The sequence below is a fragment of the Micromys minutus genome, assembly GCF_963924665.1.
Source record: "Micromys minutus genome assembly, chromosome: X".
In the NCBI taxonomy this organism is placed as follows: domain Eukaryota; kingdom Metazoa; phylum Chordata; class Mammalia; order Rodentia; family Muridae; genus Micromys; species Micromys minutus.
The window spans coordinates 124,428,504-124,449,999 of record NC_137970.1 but is presented as its reverse complement, the minus strand read 5'-3'; the positions used below and the strand labels follow the sequence as shown (position 1 = coordinate 124,449,999).

Here is a 21,496-nt window from a genome sequence, read left to right as displayed (position 1 = left end):
AGGAGGTAGTGTAATTTCACACTAACTTTTAGAGCCTTGGAAAAGTCCACAGTTCCACAGAACTGGCAAAGACTAAAGAGAACAGACCTACTGCTCTGGTTATTCCAGGTCTCTCTCTCTTGTCAATATTTCTTCAAGGTTACGAACAAGGGGACTTGCAGATTTGAAAATCAGATCACCTACCTGTTCCAGCCCAAACACTCAAGACTCACAACAAATTACTGACAACTTAGTAAGTCGATTAATCAACTACTATCGGGCACTTTACATATAAAGTGTGGCAGGCACAGGGTAAGCATTCAACACATGGTACTTTCTTAGTACTCTTCCTCGGGGGAGAAAAACCACTGAAATGGTGAAAGCACAGAGACAACAAAGAAACCGGGGAGCAAACATATTATAATTTTAATTACAGGTTGAAATACAGTGCATCAGATGAGGCAAATACAGTATTGTACTCGCTTAAAAACCTGAACCTTAAAGGTTTTACATTCTAGTATTTAAATAAAACATACACGAAAGAATTCCTTAGATAAAAAAACTATATTTCAAGTTGTTTTAGAAACAGTTGTGTGCTAGAAACATACAAAGGGAAATACTCTGTTGTGCTTTAAAATCCAGTGGACATTTTTAGGGGTGCTGCAGGGATGCAGCTAAGAGGACATGGCTTGACCAGGAGCCAGATCCCCAGTTCACCAGCCATCTGTACCAGGCTAACTGCCCTCACCAAGCAGCAGTTCCCATGGCTTCTCTGGTTCTGTCAAAACAACATTCAGTCCACTCTGTTCAACAGTGTCGCTGGGCAATTGCACAGTATTTCTAGGGAAAAATTGGTAATGTCTCAAGTTTTTAAGAAGAAAAAATATTCTAGTTCATGTTCTTTTCTTTTTGGTATTGATCTTGAGACAGGGCTCCACAATATAGGCCGGCTGTCCCTGAACTCCAGATGGAGCCAGAGCTTCTCCTACCTCAGATATGACAGTCTATCCATTTACAGATAGGGTTTTGTATCTATGATGAACAAAAATCAAAAGCTGATATCACTTAAACTGTAGTTTAGAAACAAATTCCCCAGATGATAAAAATGGAGAATTGATCATAGCTTATCAAACTTCCTTGAATAAATATCTCTGGTTATCTTATGGTTGGGTAGTTTTGTGTAAGAATCAGAAGTTTCCAAGTTGAAAAAGCATCCATTTTCTATGTATTTGGCTGTAAAAAAAACCTTTTAAGAATTCACTTTGAAAATTGAGGTCAATGTGTAGGACTGTATGGCATCCAGTGATTTGACACTGACGAGAGGAAGATGTGATCCATCTGTCCTCAGGGGCTGACTTGGTCAGCCTCAAACACCTATCCAACTCTGAAGGGCCTGGTGACACACAGACATGGGCACGGTGGTGGGGGTGGGAATGCTGGCATGGCACATAGTAAAGCTGATGGGAAATTCATTCCTAGAAGGATTGATGGAGTAGCAGAGCTCAAAGCTGTAGACTGTGGAAAGAAGCCTGCCTAGCCAAGGCTGGCTCCAAGAGGGGGAAACCAAGGAAGAGCATGCTGTGCTTTCCAACCCAAGCTGCAGTGCACTGCTTGCCTTAAAGTATGGACAGGCAGTCATGTAAATCAACTGAGCAGAGTCTGTGATAAATGAAAACAAGATGTCTAGGTGTCTAACAGGTGACATAGATACTGAGCATCTTAACAGGTGGTAGGATGCCAAAGCAAATTTCAAGACTTGCTTCTTTAGAGAACTGTCATAGAGGGAGGTCAACAAATGCACAAAGTTGCTGCCTGAGTCCTCAGTTTACCTGCAACAAGGCCAGAGGACTGAGCATTCAGTTTGCCGTATCCTGAGGGAACCTGCTGCTAACTCCAATGAATGAATGGGCGGTGTCACTTCAAAAGGCAAGTACCAGAGTTAGAGGACAATACTATATTACCACTGAGATGACACGCCTGTATCTTAATTCAAATGTACCACACAAAAGGCAGCATGGACTCCACTGGGAAAGTGTCTCTCATACCATGGTTTAGCAGATGATTCCTCAGACAGCTATTCTAAACATAAAAAAGGACATAGGAAAATAAAGGCATGTTTCTCTTTAAAAAATACCTTCTATGTACACAGCAGTACATACTGTAGCAACTGTACAGGAGGACTTCTTATGTGGAGATAATTGATAACTGTAGAGCACGTGGCACTGGTTTATTTGCCACACTAACATTTCATTTCAAACAGTTTTAAAATTGTGCCAAAAGGCTGAGAGGAGCCACATGGCTGGTGATGTGTTCTATAGGTGAGCGAGTTGTTCGTAACAAAGGATATAACTTGGAAAGAAGTGGTGTGAAATTCTCTTAAGTTAAAATATCGCACTGCATTCAATCTAGTTTCTCCCAAGCTACCTGTAGAAGACGAAGGTGGTTCACGGGGTAAGGATGACATGGTGCTCCCCTGTGAGGCTGTCCTCAAAAGGGTCACAGGCTGTTCACACAAAAGAAGTACTTGTTAATAATAGGAGCTTTCACCACCCACAAACGGTCCCTGGGCCTAATCCTAAGAGCTAAGAAGATGACAAGCTAGAATCAATGGCCATGTCCCTGAGCTGCTGGAAAACGGCAGAGCAGCAGGATGACCTAGGACACTGGCCTTGTTCATCAGACTGAGGTGTGTACAGGAGTAGCTGAGTGGGTAGGCGAGGAGCCCCTCTCAGAGGAAGATGAGATGGTTCGTGTGGCCACCTCCCGCTGCAAGTCTTCCACCCTCTTCTGTAACTCAGACTTGATAGCCAGCAGCTCCTTGAGATTCTGATGAATTGGCATCTAGCAATGAACAGAGACAAGGCTGTTAGCTCACTGTTATTGGAGCAATATTTGTTCTGAATACGGCATTTCAGTATTTAGGCTCACGGCTTAATGGTTCTTTCACTGCCCAGATGCCTATGTGCCCAGTCTAATAGACCACTGACCAATCTATCACCAGGTGTAGAGATTGTCTTACAAGGTTAGAGTTTCTTTTATTGTGATATTACACCAGGACCAAAAGCAGCTTATGGTGGAAAGAACTTATTTCAGCTTATAGCTCTCCGGTCACAATCACTGAGGGAAATCAGGGCAGGCACTCAGAGCAGGAACCTGGAGGTACGAGCTGAAGAAAAGGCCATGTGGATGGGTGCTTCTTACTGTCTTGTTCCTCATGACTTACCAGGCCTACTGACTTATAGTACCCAGCACCATCAGTCCAGGGTGACACTGACCTCCCACATCAGTCATCAATCAAGAAAATACACCACAAGCCAATTTTATGGAGGCATTTTTAAATTGAGTATTCCTCTTCCTAGATAATTCTATCCTGTGTCACACTAATATAAAATTACCTAAGTGATTCGTTTTGTCTACAAGATAGGAGCTTTTGATGGCTACCCAGGCTGTCCTGAAGTTCCTAAGGACAAGGTAGGCATGGGAAGGCACTGGGGGAGATAGTTCACCCTCACCCTCCATTCTCTTAGCTCCCAGGAAGGAGTAAAAAGGTTTGGGTGTATCCAAAATCCAGCTAAGGATGCCATGTGCAGACTCAGAGCCAGACTCAGTTTGGAGGAGTCGGAAATGCAAGTAGCTTCTTTTCAGCTGCCAGACTAAGTAACATTCATATGAGACCCCTGCTCCAGTAACCCTGTACTTAGGCATATGTATAAATAGCACCACTGACTGCAACACTTGTGTTAAGTCATCACTTTCTTCACTGTAGAGCTCTGTGTTTTCATCAACTAGAACAGAAACTGGCAGAAAGCCCCCAGAGGGCAATGCCAAGGCACAGGTGCCCTAGAGACCAGCCCTTTGCTTTCCACTTAGCACTTCTTCATTGCTTCACCCCTGTCTTTTAGACCCCCTGATGGTAGTATGGGGCACAACAAAGAGACGGGAAGGTCCTAGTATTTATGTCCATCATACAAGGCTTTCGGAGATAGCAGATCTCCTCAGTACCTACTAGGAGCCCAGAGACCCAAGACCCAGATTTTCCCTTATAGATTTCTCAGACTGGGGGTAATACTCAACAGCAAAGAAGGTCACCAGCTGAGGGACAAAGGAGGCAGGGTCAGGTCTGGGAGAACCGTGTTTCCTTTCCCATTCATTGTATACAAGCAGCTATTGGACTTGTCCTAAGCCTTAGGATGCCGATATGGCTTACCACATAACATACCCCAGTGGCTCCTTCCTCAAGACTAATAGTAATATCCTCTAAGCCTCAGTCTGCCTCTCTAGCCCACCTATCACCAGGTCCTGCTTCTATGTCCTGAAACAAGCAAAGCTAGAGTGAAACCTGAGTGGTGCTGGTTATCAGCCCTCTTAGCAGAATGAGAGATACCAAACAAAACTGACGGGAGGAGGACGATGAAGCAAAGGCTACCAGGTGCCTCCAATGCAATGGGAAGGTTAAAAATGCTCCATTTTGCAGGCTACAGGAAGAGAGAGACGGAAATGCCATAGTTACATAGCAAAGACTGGCTCCAGAGGCCACTGTACACTAGGGAAATGCTTCATTCATCCTTTAGGGTCTCTCTGTTATTTGCCACACCCACAGGATTATGCAGCTTACTCACCGGTGGCAATAGTTTGCAATCAAGCCTTCATTAGTAACCATGGTGGAAACAGCATGTAGGGTCTGAGACCCATGGCTACTTAGTGAACTGATATCACCTTACATCTTCATAGAGCTTTTTGTTTCTTTTCACACATTTCAGCCATCAGAATGCTGTCAGTAGAGGAGCCATCTTTACAGAACACATAGCCATCCCTGTCATACAGATGTCCACCTCCCTTCCTAGAAGTTTCTGTCACCAAGGTTCTGCCTGCCTCCAAAATACTGTGTGCTCAGCATACTTAGAAGGCGTTTGATATGTGTTTACTGTATTTAGAGGGAAAACTCGTGGCTCATAGACAGCCTCCTCAGTTCTCCCTTTTGTGTAGCACTGTAGAAGGAAAACACAGAATGCTGCCTTCCATACCTGCCACTTGCCTAGTATGACACCATGGTACTGGGTACTCCTTGGTACAGATCATGCTTACATGCCCCTGTGAAGGCTAAATGAGGCTCGGGACCTTGTCCTAGATCTGGCAGTAAATCACTGATAAAAATGGAATTTGACCCTGGACAGGGATATTCTATGACAACATCTACCAGGCAGCAAGATGCTGGGTGAGTTATGGTTTGGTTCTGACATTTTCTTAGACTCTTTGTGTGCAGTAGCTATGATATGGCTGCTGACTGACCTCAGCTGAAACCTTCTTTGCTTACCTGTATAGGAAACTGTCTGCATATAGAGACAAACCCTCTTGCAGGCTATAGGTTTTATGAAGGATTTGGTTTCCTACCCCACCCCCCCAATTCCCAGGAGTACGCAACAAAGATATGTCATTAAGCACTAGCAGAAGTGATCCCTATAGTCATGAGGATACTCTTTAACACGCTTCACCACTCAAGTTTGCAACATGCTGAGCATAGAATATGGGCAGAGGGCAACTCCTGCAGTCTCTGAGAAGCCACTCAGTTCTCAGCATGTCAGCTGGATCCCACAGCTGAGCCTAAAAGTGAGTGCACTAGGTGAGGGAGGGTTAGTAAAGCAATTCCACCTGGAATTCCATCCTGGCAAAAAAGAAAAAAAAAAAGAAGGAACAGTTTGAACTTTGCCCTAGCTGGTGCCTAGGAAACAAGTAGAAGTTGTGAAGACACCAGGTGAAAGGGATAGATGGTGAGGGGGATATGTTTATATCCTTGGCTGGTGGAATTTGTGATATTAAAGAATGATCTACCAACATGCTCCTGTTGGCCACCCTTTAAAGCTTCAGAATATTAAACTCTGTCTGTCACCTTTCTAAACCTATGTGGAGAAGGTTGGGGTTGGGGTAAAGGTTGGGTCAGCACTGTGGGAGCCCTAGCTGGCAGTACTTGATGTGCAGGATGAGGTTAGCCACTGAACATGGCAGGCAGGAGGCCTGCTTGACTGGCCTCTGTTGTACACTGTGCCTTTTTTTTTTACCTCCCCCTCCCCACCCCCAATGTCTTACTTTACTGTGAAATAATGCAGCAGTTTGGGGAAATTTTTACTCTTCCTTCAGCCGTACCTGCTCTACAACTTACCACATACCCTCTTTGTATTACATTATAAATGAACTTTGGTGCACTTTTCACAGGCCGTCACTACCTCCATATATATACTAGCAGAAAGGTGTACTGTGCAAGCCACAATGTCTCCCAGAAACTTAGAAGACTGATAACCAAACATGGCAATACTTCCTACCATTTCATCAGTAAAAGGCAGACATATAAGAGTTTGAACTCTAACTCAGCAAATGGTATGGGGTTGGTATGGGGAAGGAACCTTCTAAAATAGGAACACAAAACATGGAACCTTGACTTCTAGGGACAATATACCTTCAGTAAGTCGGTATCTACTATGAACACATTTTATAACACCATCTTCACTTATAAACACAAGCATACCCTTATGAAAACAAGAAAATAAAAAATTACCTGTGGTCTCATCCGTGGATTCCACCGTACATAATAATTTACCCACAATTCCAAGTGACTCATACTAGCAACAGGATACAACACATGGTTCTCATAATTCACAAAGAAGGGATTTGAGAATTCATCCAGTTGGCTATTGATATAAGACCATAAAGATATAGTCTTTGTATATATATCCTAAAAATAAAAATAGTACATTGAAATAAGTTCTTCTCTACGGCCTCAAGGATTGATTTTTTTCATAGGAATATAGATTTTAGATAGCGAACTCAATTCAAACACTGAAAATCTAGGCATATTTACTAAGCCCCACCCCTCTGGCTACATTCAGCCTCATGCTAGAGATGACATGTGTGCTGTCCCAGGAAATAGTAGAAAAGTTAGGCAACATCTGGAAACAGTATCTGCAGGAAGGTGGAATAAGAACTTTCTAGTATCTACAGTATAAGTAGGCTCAACAATAGTAAATAAGTATTTTATTGAGGAATTGAGTACATTGATATTGTGAGATATTAATGACCAATAATTGTTAATTCCTGTAGTTTTATGTTGGTGGGAGAGAATTTGTGTGTGTGTGTGTGTGTGTGTGTGTGTATTGGTTATTCATAAAAAGGAATATTACTCAAACATAAAAAAGAACCTTGAAACTGTTATACTAAGTAACATCACTCACAAACATCCGCCTATTATATGAGTCCATTTATAGGAAATGCCTAGAATACACAGATTGGTGGTTTCTAGGTACCAGGAAAATGGGAGTAACTGGTAATATAGGGATTCCCAAAGGGTGGCTAAAATACTCATGAAATTAAGTATCACTGATTGCACTAACTGTATACTTGAAATGAGTTAATTTTACTATGTTAGTTGAGCTTTTATTTAAGTGGAGAATTAATTAATTTTCTGCTCCCTATTTCACAAAAATTGATACAGTTCATAAATTTTATTCTGCTATTGTGGGTTCATTTTGTTTTGCTTTAAACATCTTTACTGAGATTCAATTCACATACCATTATATTTACTATTTAATCTTCCCTTTTAAAATTAAAAACTTAGCAGAGGAACTAGAAAAATGGCTCAGCTGTTAAAAACACTTGCCACTCTTACAGAGGACTAGGATGTGGTTCCCTGCATCTAGATGGTAGCTCATCCTTACTAGAGTTCTAGGAGATATGGTGCTCTTTTCTAGCTCCCTTATGCACCCTATTTATTCATATAAAATAAAAATAAATTAAAATCTTTTTAAAAAGTTGACCAAGCTTCATCAAACTGAGGTATGGAAGTGTGGATTTTGTCATAGACCTTGGAGAGCTGTGATCTTTTGAGGTTCCTGCCTCTACAAGTAAGAGGCTTATAGTAAACACCTCTGCTTAGAATGCTAAAATCCTGTAAAGGTGTCTAGGGCATCTCTCCCTACCCTGTACCATTTACAAGCAGCAGCAGGGCCAGGAGGCAAGTTCTCACTCTATTCATGCCCCCGAGCAACAGGGAAGCATATACTTACCTCTTTGATACGTTGTTGTTCACAGTTGCACAAAAAGGTCCCAAAAAGACAACTATAGAGGTGATCCAAAATTGTAATCAAGAATAATTCATTAAACTCAAATGCTGAAGGAAACTTAAATGAAGAGGAAAAATAAAGTTTAGTCTTGAAGTTTAATTACTAAAATAAAGTCATATCACTTATTTTTATATGCAAGAGGTGGATTACAATATGGAATGTGGTCAGATTAAAGAGCAAACAGTCCATGCAAAATTTAACTAACTGAGAATTAAGACAAAACTGATAGATCTGGTTAATAAACAACTTTTTTCTTTAAAGATTTTAATTTATTTCTCTAATAGCCTAGAAACACCTCAATGTACTTAGTCATCAGGGAAATGCAAATCAAAACAACCCTGAGATTCCACCTCACACCAGTCAGATTGGCCAAGATCCAAAATTCAGATGACAGCAGATGCTGGTGAGGATGTGGAGAAAGAGGAACACTCCTCCACTGTTGGTGGGGTTGTAAACTGGTACAACCACTCTGGAAATCAGTCTGGCGGTTCCTCAGAAAATTGGAAACAATACTACCTGAAGACCCAGTTATTCCACTTCTGGGCATATACCCAAAATATGCTCTAACATATAACAAGGACATGTTCATAGCAGCCTTATTTATAATAGCCAGAAGCTGGAAAGAACCCAGATGTCCTTCAACAGAGGAATGGATACAAAAATTGTGGTACATTTACACAATGGAGTACTATCAGCTATCAGAAACAATGAGTTCATGAAATTCTTAGGCAAATGGATGGAACTAGAAAATAACATCCTGAGGGAGGTAGTCCAGACCCAAAGGACATGCATGGTATGTACTCACTTATAAGTGGATATTATCCCAAAAAGTACAGGTACCATGCTACAATACATAGAACCAAAAAAATCAAATGACAAGGAGGGCCCAAGGGAAGACTCTTGAATCTTTCTCATCAAGGGAAATAAAAGAAATATTGGAGGTGGATGGAGGGAAGGAACTGGGTGGGAAAGTGGATCAGAAGGGGAGCAGGGCAGGATGGGGGGGATCAGATGTAAGGAGATGGGGGAGAAAGAATAGAAATTGGCACTGAGCAGGGGAGTGTATCTAGGACCTGTCAGAAACCTGGTATGTGGGGGGGGGGGAGCCCCAGGGAGTCTATGAGGGTGACTTTAACTGAGACTCCTAGCAATAGGAGATATGGAGGCTAAAGTGGCCACATCGGACTCTAGCCAGCAAAAGTCCTAGTGGAGGGATAAGGACACCAACCCACCCACAAAACCTTCAACCCAAAATACATCCTGACACGAGATGTACAGGGACAAAGATGGAGCAGAGACTGAGGAAACCAATAACCAGCCCAACTGGAGGCATCCCATGGGAGAGAACCAATCCCTGACAGTATTAATACTACTTTGTTATGCTTGCAAACCTTACATAACTGTCCTCTGAGAGGCTCCACCTAGCAGCTGACCAAAACAGATACAGAGACTCATAGTCACACATTAGATGGTGCCCAGGGAGTATTGTGGAAGAGTTGGAGAACAAATTGAGGGACCCAGAGGGACAGGGACTCCAGAAAAAGACCAATGGAATCAACTAACCTGGACCCATGGGGGCTTGTAGAGACTGAACCACCAACTAAAGAGCATACAGAAGCTGGACCTATACCACCCTCACCCACACGTGTAGTAGATGAGCAGCTTGGTCTTCATGTGGGTCCTTCAACAACTGGAGCAGCAGCTGTCCCTGACTCTGCTGCCTATGTGTGGATCCTGTTTCTCTAACTGGGCTGTCTGGTGTGGCCTCAATGGGAGAAGATGTTCCTAGTCCTTCAGTGACTTGATGTGCCAGGGTGGGCTGTGACTGGGAGGGAGGAGCTACCCCTTCTTGGAGAAGGGGATGGGAATGGGGCGGAGCCGTGTGACAGTTAACAGGGGACTATAAGGAGAGGAGGTGCTGAAATCAGGATATAAAGTCAATAAATCTTTCAAAGGGGGCAATTTTTGTTAAAAAAGAAACAACTATAACCAACAAAATTTGCTGTGTTCTTCAATGCCTGCACCAAAAAGAGGTAGCTTCTAGTTTCTCACATGGTAGAACAAGGCTCAGATTACCCTTCTCACAGAAGTCCTACTAGCAAAAGGCAGTAGGCAACATGGAACTGCTATGGCTTTGAGAAAACACAGTCAAGAGAGTACTATTACTGAAATTGCTTTATGCCTGGAGGCATACTACAGGCCACAGAGTAGGAAGGAACTTTCCAGGTTCAGCATTTATCAAAAGTGATTTAAGAAGAACAGAAAGTGTGGCTAGCTCTATACATACTAGAGATTACTCATACTTAAGAACTATCCCACAAATACAATCAATCCTATGAGTTCATACTTCTAAAGTATTACCAGTATGTAAACAAATTGAGTCTGGTTTATTCTATAAGAATGCAAGGCTGGTTTAACAGTAAAATCAATGTTACAAATAAATCAATTACTATAATTAATCATATTAAGAGATTAAAAAATAAAAACCACATGGTCACCTCAATGTTTTAGGCAACACATAATGTGGTTTTTCAGAACTTCTGTGAAGATTATTAGTACTGCCAACAGGTTACAGCCACAAACGGTCATTTAGCAGCCATGAGACATCTGGAAATAATAATGATCTCAGCAGCAGGCCTGTACTGAATGACTACCATGTGCTAAAGTTCTAATTTAGAACTGAAACACACTCTGCTAAGTGAAGCAAAGGAAACTGGAACAAAAGCAAATAAAAAGAAGTACAATTAAGTCAGTTTACACTAAAGCCTGATTCTTGGGCAGGGAGCAGGTGGTTCAGTTTTGAAACACTTGTGTAAATTAATGCAACGTTCTAGATTCAATCCTTGGCACTGATAAAACAAATACTATTACCTAGTCAGAATGATGCTTGTATACTATCATGTCTAATCTCGACATCCTCAGTGTGACAATCATAATCACTGACATTTGTTTAACTACTGCCAGGCTAATAAGTAGGACTGAGAAGAGTGAGACATTGAATATTTATACCTATTATACGTGTCTATATTCTAGATCTGAAAGTTTGGGTGGGTGTATTCTAGTGCCAGTAACTACGAGCTTTAGTGTGGCCAACTGGATACTAGATATGGGAGATCAAAGTAGCCAAAGGCTCAGTTTAAGACCCACAGTACTCCTGAAAATTAGAAACCCAGGTTCCAAATACTCCTACTGGGTAGTTGGGTCAAAGACTGAAAATTGTACAAAAAACACTGTTACAGTAAATTTAACTTAGGACTTTAGCAGGATTAGTGATAGTGCCAGGGAACTGCAAACAGAAGGTTTCTACAAGCTATAATTTGCTTTCTTGTCTTTATCCCGACAATATAATTTACCTAAAATATAGTCTCAAAAATACATCATAACGTACACTGAGATTCTGTACTGCTTGAGGAACAAAAGTATCAAACGTAATGTTCTTTAAAACTACAGTATTTCTGAGATGTTAAAGATTCTTTCAAGCATTTTCCCTAGTTCTTTTTGTCAAAGTTTGTCTTTATATAAAGTAGCATAGTCTACACATGAAATAGATGATTGTATTCTGAGATTTTTTCCCCCTGACTTTATACTGATTGAACTCAATTTAGCAGTAGGCAAAGGAAAACTAAGCAAACTGTATTACATGGATATATATTTTACTAATTTGGTATGCATAAAATTATAAAATTAATTTAGTGACTTATAGCCAAAGACTTACCACTAATCTCTTCTTCTCAGGTACTAATGTTATTTCAAGGAAAATCATACACATGAACAGAATTAGTGGGTTGTGAGAGGCCCCTGAACTATTCCATCCAAACCTGTTATTTTTTTTTCTTAAAAACCAATAAGCAGTACAAAATTACAGATTAGAGTTAAAAATAAGCACTTCTCACAGATGCACAAGGATAGCATCCAGGCCCTGGTTCTCAGTCTCCAACTTACTCTCACTCAAGCCAGGCTGAACACCAGATACCGGGAAAAAAACTGCTCTCTGGCCTCTTCCTCATTCTTTCTGATTCCAAGTCCATGTTCCTGGCAGAGTTTCCTATCCTAAGGATTCTAAACTCAGACACGGGCATTAGAGATTAGGGGAAACTCTGAGTAGGCCTTACAAAACGAAGGTGTGGAGCCTCACTAACTCAGGGAAGAAGGATCCCTGCAAGTTCCCTTGCTTACTAGAGTCTTTCTCAATGAAGTTAGGAAACTAAAACAAGAGCTAAGGACAAAACAGTTTCGAGCTTCCTCTTTCTTTGTTATTGGCTCTCAGTGTGAAGATTCTCAGATGCCCTGGACTGGCTTGCTAGTTCTAATGTGGAAGGAAATCTTGGAGTGTTCAGCAGGGGAGTGGCAAAAGGTGGAAAGTAGATGCAGAATTAACTATGGATAAGAGAATTGACCAAAACCACTGGCAAAAGAAAACTGTTTCTAATTTTCTGTTTATATTTTTGAGTGACTGAGGATCAAACTGTACTGTGATGGAAGGGGGGCATATTCAACACACATTCCCACATTTTGAATGAAGCAGCAATGGAAATTTAATTTTCAACTATGATATATATTTGAATCAAAGACTATACAGGTGGGAAATATACTTGAAATTTCTTACCTGTCTTGTCATCTGCCACACACAGTCAATAAACTGAAGAAATATCGGTGACCGGTCAGCATCGGCATGGTTGTCATCACCATGGCCCAGTCTCTGGAAAGAAGCAAACATACACGCACAAATTCATGCCATGCTCCTCTCAAAAGTCACTTGAATTGCCCAGTCATGTCTCATACTGCCTAAGAGAATTTCTGCTCATTGTGGACACTCAAAATTGTTTATAAGTAGGATGAATTGTAACATCAGAGCATAATGACATGTAATATTAAAATTTCAAAGAAAATTCACTGCTTTGTATAACTTAAATATAAATGACTATTTAATTAAACTGAACTAAGTAGACTTCATTTCTTTTAGAAAGCAAATTTTTAGTTTATATTTGCATGGTGATGATTTTATAATTTTTAAAAATATAGTTGACACCAAGAAAGATGAAGAACTGACCAGCAAACTTTTCAGTTCAAATGATGGGATCAGGGGCCACTACTACGGCAAGCAAATACTATCAGAAAATGAAGATTAGTTAGTAGCTCACAAAGTAGGACATATTTCAGAAATGTCAGGAAGCAGGCTAAGTAAATGGCTCACCCCAGCACCCATGTAAAAGGTGGGTATGGTAGCATATGCTTGTAATCTTATGTTTTTGGTTGCGAGCCTCGCCTTTAACAGCTGGGCCATCTCTCCAGCCCATGCAGAAGCACTAGAAGTTTAATGACTATAAACATCTATATCATGAACATTCTAAAAGAAGCTTCCAAATGAACAAAAGGATGAGAAAGAAATGATTATGAAGCAGAATTATTCAATTTCCACATAGAGAGCTTGGAAGAAACTAATCAATGACACTGCCACTTGGAAAGATATAAAACAAGGAAATGAACAAGTAATGTCAGTATCGAATAACCAGAGTAGTGGGTCCCAGGAAGAGTCAGAGGGGTGTATAGAGGAATGGATAAATCAAAACATATTGTAAAAATGTATAAACATTTCAAAGAAAACCTTTTATTTTTTAAAATAACCTCAGAGACGCCATGCATAGTACATGACTTTAATCAGAGAACCTGAAAGGAAGAGGCAGGTGGATTTCTGTTAGTTTGCGCCCAGCCTAGTCTACATAGTGATTTCCAGGCTACATAGTGAGACCCTGTCTCAAAGGATGCCCCTACCCCTCCCTATACTAAGCCTCTTAGAGTATATTACCTTGTTTTCATTTGGTGGGGTGGGTGTTTAGTTTTGTTGTTTTATCTTTAGAAATTTGTCTATTATTTATGTGCATTCCCTGTACCTGTAGTTACAGATGACTGTGAGCTGCCATGTGGGGGCTGGACACTGAACTGCAAGTACTCTTAACCACTGAGCAACATTTCCAGTCTTTCTTCTTTTATATTTTTAATTATGATAAAATATGCAAAATAAAAGTTACCAAAGGTTAAAATAATTCTTAAATGTACAGCTCAATGGAATTACATATTTTTATAATAATTACTATCATCTATTCTAGAATGTTCATCTTCTCAAATTGAAACTCTTTTCCTATTAAATAGTAAGTGGCTACCCTATACCTCATAATTCATGGCGACAAGTGTACTATGTTGTACTATTCAAGCTACTTGGTGTAAATGGAAAAACATAACATTTAACATTTTGTGTCTTACTTATTCCATTCAATATAATGCCTTGAAGGTTTATATGCCAGTTCCCTTCCTGGCATCACAGGATTTCCTGGTGAAGGCAGTGAATGGGGGAGCAGCAGTGATGATTGGGATCATGCTGATAGCAGACAGCCCCGGAAAAATTGGGTGAAAGTGACAGGACATTTACAGAGTCAGTACTGCTGACAGAACAAACTTAATTATCTAGGGATGGCAAGAATGCCCAGTGAGAAACTCAGAACTATTTTAACTCTTAAGTCTACATAATTATACACAGATATACATTTGGTAATTAGTTCCTGCTGGGAGCAGCAGGGCACTAAGTAAAGGATTAATTGTTAGAGTTTCTTTCTCTCTTGTAGAGGAGCCTCTCACTGGCTGGGCAAGAGTCTTGGCCTCATTAAGTCTTTGTGGACCCGAAAGAGAAGGAAGGAAAAGAATTTAAATCTTTTACACAGGCAACACACACACACACACACACACACACACACACACACACACACACACACACACACAAATTCTGGTCAGGTCCTAGCATCTGTCTCATTTACTCCACAAGTATTCATGTATATTTACATATATATCTATCTACACACATGTATATATAGACAGATAGACAGACATATACATATATACATTTGAATAGATAGATGGATGGGGCTGAGCCTCCCATTTATTTTCTCTGGCTTTTTTATAGACAAAAGTGGCCACAAACTTGCCCTAAGCCTGTTTCTCTTTTTAGTGTAATTGTGAAAGCTTATACTATTCATTATTATGCAGCCTTTGCTTACTATTCTATGAGGAGTGGGCACATTCTATACATGATTCAAACTTTATTATATCTTTCTAGCAAAACAACTAAAACCATGTCTTAAAACTTTCTTTATAAAATCAGAAATTCTATAAAATCATTAGTTCATTTAAACAGCATTAATTTATGAAAGTTTATTTTTATGCTGATCTGCAGAAAATCTGCTCAATAGGGTGGGCTAATGCCCAGGAGTTTTTGGCCTATGTGATGGTGACAGGGAAGGCATATCAGCTGCAAGAAGCAATCCTCGGATGAAATTTCTGAAGGCCCTACAATTTAGAGATTATCTATCTCAGTCATGCAAAAATTGGTGGGCCATCTCCAGTAGTCACCTGAATGTGTTTAGCCTATCCTAGATGGCTCATAACATGTAGGTTGTCGCACATGTCCAAATTTCCCCCGTTTTAAGACAAGCACCTTTATCCTCTAAGCCATTTCTCCTGCCCTTGTTCTTTTCTTTTTAACACCTATGAACCCCCTCTGATGTAAGGTGTCCTGCTTGTCCCTTAGAATTCCAGGAAATTTCATAGGATGTGGAAGAAGCACAATCCTTTGCAAGACACCTAGGATACCAAGATAACTGAGACATAGTGCCTGTGTATGAGGATTAATGAATTTGTGGTGTAATCAAGTGGGAGAGACTGTAAATAACATGGGTAATGCACTGCTGCAAGATCTTTCCATGTGCATTTGGGTATAGTGAGACCAAAAAGGATAGAGTGAAAAATCTTAGGATGAGGCTGAGGAGAATATAAGGGAGTAAAGCCACATAAACTATAGTCATGGGAGAGGTCTTACTTAGGTAAACTTGAATGGCAGGGAGACACTTGCTCCCTAATGTATCCATAAATATACTGTAAGAAGTAAGAAGGAGAGGCGCTTACAGAACTGCAAGTGGATGGTCAGGGTTCATACTCAGAGAATGAATGAGGAAGAGGAAGTTGAGATATGAAAGTAGACCTATGGACAGAACATCACAGACATTGAATGCCACACTGGGGAGTTCATACTGGGCAGCAGTAGTATCAGACCTGTTTCTGGGAATGCACCATTCGGTTACAGGGGGATGATAAGCAGCAAAGAGAAAGGCTTCATAAAAGGTACTTAGGAGACTGCCTGAAAGATACCAAAGAACCTAAGCTAAGGCAGAAACAGTGGCAATGTAAAGACAAAGTGGCTGTGGTAAGACTAATGATGGATGACTGTGAAGGAAGGCAGCTGAAGTGAGGTCAAGAATGATTGTGTGTGTGTGTGTGTGTGTGTGTGTGTGTGTGTGTGTGTGTGTGTGTGTGTGTGTAAAATAGTTATGATGAGTCTTCTAATAAAGGGAGACAGATAATTTCAGTGATAGCTGAAGAATACCATGAAATCAAAAGAGTTGTACTTTAGGGTATAATAATGGGAATGGAGGCAAAATAGAAAGAAATCGCCTAGAAAGTTCCATGAAAATGTTCAAGAAAGTGATGATGGAAGTAGGTAAGTAAGGGCAGGTACTACTTTTAAGAACTCAGAGGCTCATTCATAGAAACTACAAATAATGTAGAGAACAGAGATCCAGCAAGTGCTGGTTATGGACCTGACCTCTGTTCACAAACTGGTTTAGTGGTGTGACCTTAAGTAGATAATGTATATCCTAGAAACCAGGTTCGCTATTTGTCACCTGTAATCTTATGGTCACATTGCTTTCTTTGTAGCTGTAGTGTGCTGAATTTTCAGCATTACCAAGGACAGGTAAGAACACAGCCCTGTGGATCCATCCTGATGCCCGAGCTTCTTCTTGGCCCTGGTACTGCCATGCCTGGCATGACAACAGACAGCTCTTAGTACTTCCTCTCAGGTTAAAGCACTCTGAGAACATTCTTTCCCCCAGGACATACATTCTGGAGAGAAAGATTAACAAAACTAGCCTCTGAGGCTTTAGAGAAAATCATCTGCAAACATCTGGAAATTCCATACCCTTCCCCATGGAGCTCAGCCTTTGCTGAAGGGAACAGGCAATTTAAGATGGTGTTTTAAAAATAGTCACAAGAGCTGTGAACAGGGGCCAGGCTCAGCAGTAGGCACTTGATATATTTAAATTACTATGCAACACCTCAGTGCAACAAGAAGTATTCAAGTATCTGACAACAGCTTCCCAGGACATGAAGCTTCCCTCTCCTTGGGAGGGCTTCTGCCTAGCTTTCCTCCTTGAAGTGTATTCACAGCTATACACAGGATCCCCACACCTATGCTACTCAAGTCCTTGCGCTGCCCATCCTGCAGTCCACATTGAGCCTCACTCAGACTTTAGGAGTACTCTAATTCAATGAATGATTCGCAACAGCTCAAGGGGCTTTGGAGAAGAGAATTCACTGCCAGTTTTAGTGACATACAAATGACTGCCCAAAAGTACCCACCAAATGACCTGGTTCAGCAAATCAAAAGCAAGATTTTCCAGGTTGAATTAAATGCCAAAGTTTTAGTACTTTATGACTGTTTTGAGGCAGGGCCCTTACAGATGTCACTAAAGTTAAGTTCTGACCCAATAAAACTGCTGTCCTTAAAAGATACCAGAGAAATGTTCACAGAGGATGTGGGAAGAGGAGAAACCAACCCTACTGGAACTTCATTGTGGACTTTTAGCCTCCATAACGGTGAAAAAATACAGTGCTTTATATTACTCACTCTGTAGTAGTTTGTTATGGAAAATCCCATATTTCTCTACAGAATTAACCAATTACAGGTGTCTCTTGAGTCTTTATAGAGGCAGATTATGAGTCTGTATACTGAATAATGTATATATGGATTCCATTTGGGGTGAAAAATAGGTTTGGGGGCTAGAAAGAACTAATGGTTACATAGCATTATGAGTGCAGAACACTGTATTGAGCACTTTAAAGTGATTCTGTGTCGTGTGGATTTGACTCACTTTAACAGAAATGTGTGTAATTATACAAACTTAAGTCCTATTTGGAGCATTCAATGTAGAAGTCCATTGTATTCTATTATGTAAATTAAAGTCTGGTACAAAGAAAAAGGGTTGCTCATGCGTGTAAGTATATGTTACCAAATGCCAGGCACATATATGTAAATAAAAAGACAGATATTAGCCAGACCAACATACCAGTGCAAACCTGTGTCCAAAACTTATCCATTCCTTTTCTATGAGAGCCTCAAATCCTTTAATGGTCCGGTAATAACTGTCCAACATCAGCATTGCCAGAGATGTGAGCTGGGATGTTCGGTCCCACCCATCGCTGCAATGGATGACCACGGAAGTTTTCCCAGATTCTATTTTATCGGCAATTCTCACTGCCCCTGCAAGGAGAACCTTCAGAACACAGACAAGGCTACATTAAGTGTTAACTGCTATATAAGATTATTTTGTACAAAAGTTTGGATGTTCTATCCAATAATCCATACAAGAATGCTATTTAGGGCTGAGGCTCTATTTAATTCAGTAAGTTCCTATGTTCTAGCCCCAGTATCCCAAACAAAACAAAACAAAACACAAAACAAATGAACAACAAATACAAAATTAATTAAGAATCACTAGGAAGTATTAGAATCATGTTTTTTAAATTATAAAAACAATATAAATAAATGGGTCATTTATTGAAGGGTCAAAAGTTCTGTCAAAACCTGACTAACTAGGTATATTGCACAGCTGTACTCCCAGCACTGGGGAGGCAACTTCAGGCCAGTCTGGGTTAGGTGGTGATTCAAAGGCAGCTCAAGCTACACAGAAAGACCCAGTCATTAAAAACAAACATGAGCTGAAAAGGAGGCATAGCAGTTAAGAGTGATACTATTTGGTTCTGGGCTCTTAAGTCAGGCAGCTCACAACTACCTGGAGCTCCACCTTCAGGGGAGCCAATACAATCTTCTGACTTCTGTCAGCACAGCCATTCATATGTGTATATACCAATTTCCACATGTGCATATAATTAAAATTGAAACCACAGCTTTAAAAAACACAACTTTTTAGAAAAACTAGAAAGGTAGAGTCAGGAGGATCAGAAGATCAAAAGAACTTCAGCTAAACAACAAATTTGGGGGCTAGCGTGGGCTACATGACTCTGTCTTTTACTTACTGATTGATCTGTAATTAAAACATTATAAGCTTTTGTCAGAAAAGTCCTCCACAAAGACCATAGTCTGTTTCCAGGAAGAATGTCCAAAAGGTTTCCTATACAGCCAAGATGCATTAATGTATAATATTAAAAAACACTTATAAATAGAAATATTTATGACAGATGATTAGATGTCTCATTTGGAAAGTAGATAAAAGATTGAATTTGTTTACCCGTATATATTCCAGCCAATGTGTCCCATCCACATTGGATAGCCAATGTGAGTCATCAATTGAAGGATACACGATCTCCTTTAGTTTACGAAGTGATTCCCTCATCACGTGAATATTGTGGATCTCCAAGAATATGAGTTCTGCATTAGGGTAAGCACTTTCACTTTCATACCCACCACCCTTTGCCTATAAAAAAGCAAAAAATATTCATTACTTCTTCAATTAACTTTTGTACTGTTTTTACTGTAACGACATAGACCACTAAAGATGCATCAAATTCCTTGTTAATAAATTTCTATACACTGCATGGTTGCTCTAAAACTGCCAAAACACAACAGGGGTACTATGACTTGTCAGCACAAAGTAGCAGAAATGCACCATCTCATTGCAATGCACCACCACCATGAATCTCAAGGCTAGGAGGCTGAAATAGAGATGCCAGAGGGTCAGAGTTCCTTAGAAGTTTCTAGAAGAGTGTGCCACTTATTTTCTCTTTGCTGTGACAAAAATATTTGGCAAAAGTAACTTAAGGAAAGAAGGTATGGCTCACAGTCTGAAAGGACACAGTGTATTATAGCAGAGAAAGGGTAGTGACAGGTGTGAGAGGTGACATTGATGAATGCTGCTTCTTAGATCACTTTTTCCTTTTTATTCAGTTTATGACCCCAGTCTAAGGGGTGAGGGTATCCACATTCAGGGTGAGTCTTTCCTCCTATGTTGAATCTTTCTGGAAACATTCCCAAAGTCATGTGTAGGGTTGTGTCTATATGATTTTAAATCCCATCAATTAATGAACATCTCTCCTGGTTCCTAGTAGCCATAGGCAGTCTAGGTTTATGCGATCAACACTTTAATCTCTATTTCCATGTTTGCAGTTGATCTCCCCTTTGTCTCTACCCCTGTCTCTGCTTTTCTTATAAAAAATACCTGCTAGGCCGACAAAATGGCTTAGTGGAGAAGGCACTTGCCACCAAGCCTGAGAACCTGAGTTTGATTCATACCAAGAATCTATATAGGAGTGAAACAAATCCTGCAAGGTTGTCCTCTGGCCTGTATACAAACCTGGTTTGTAGCTAGCTTATACTTTACAGAGGTCAACATTCAACACACATTTAGATGAGAGTTCAGAGAAACTGGTGGCAATGTAAAAAGCAATAGCTGCTGTGGAAGACAATTTGATGGGTTCTCAAAAATTATAATTGGTAAAAGTTATAATTGGTGCAAGAATTCCCATCTCATCTGGCCACCATGAACAGTTGTGTACAAGTTTTATTTAAATACCTGTTCTGAATTCTTTGGCATATATATCCATGAGTACAAGAGCTTTATCACAAGAGCCAATAGGGAAAAACAATTTAAATGTTCATAAACAGATAATAGACAAATAGAATCTTGTCTCTCAGTGCAATAGGATATTATCCATCCAGAAAGAGGATGAAGTATGGATGCTACAGAATGGATTAACTTTTAAAATGAATGAAAGAAGATAGACACAAAAGAGTTCTTAAATGTATGATTCCATTTTTATGAAATGTCCAATTCAGGGGACTTTATACAGATGGATTGGGATAGTAGAGCAACTTTTGCAGTATTGTGAATATATTGGAAGTCCTTGAAGTATAAACCAAGGAGTTTTATGTTACCTAAATTTTATCTTGATAAAAAGGTAAACATCTGTAACACAGACACACTATTAATTTAGTCTGCAACTAACTATCTGGTGTATACAAATAAATGTCCTTCTCTAGTTCAGTACTGGGACAATGATGAGTAAAGACTCAGGTCTTTTAGGCTATCCAAATTTGCTGGGGTAGGCAGAAGAGAACAGGATCAAGAGTAGCACGGGGCTGAGGTTCATGTGCTCTAAGATAGTACAGGAGGTGCCAGATAGCTGGATAGAAGGCACAGACTAGGGTACATTCAAGAACACCAAAGACAAATAGGGCACAGAGATGGGTAAGGACATTGCTTCCTAAAATGAAGATAAATTCTGCACAAATCATACCAGGTCATTGGTAAGAATGATAAATAATGAAGCCAGAAAGTATACAG

The 21,496-nt window shown here is 40.2% G+C and overlaps 1 protein-coding gene across 3 annotated transcripts in view; it reads right to left on the bottom strand.

Moving 5' to 3' along the window:
- Positions 1-408: 408 nt before the first annotated feature.
- The window catches only part of MTMR1 (myotubularin related protein 1), a 55,190-nt gene continuing 34,102 nt past the window's right edge, over positions 409-21,496 (bottom strand). For all 3 annotated transcript variants that reach the window (XM_080909900.1, XM_080909901.1, XM_080909902.1), the window contains 6 exons: positions 19,445-19,630; positions 18,263-18,469; positions 12,697-12,789; positions 8,034-8,147; positions 6,530-6,706; positions 409-2,820 (listed from right to left, as the gene is read on the bottom strand). In XM_080909900.1, coding sequence (XP_080766026.1) covers positions 2,656-2,820; positions 6,530-6,706; positions 8,034-8,147; positions 12,697-12,789; positions 18,263-18,469; positions 19,445-19,630 — 942 coding nt within the window. In that variant the 3' untranslated portion in view covers positions 409-2,655. The remainder of the gene's footprint in view (positions 2,821-6,529; positions 6,707-8,033; positions 8,148-12,696; positions 12,790-18,262; positions 18,470-19,444; positions 19,631-21,496) is intronic.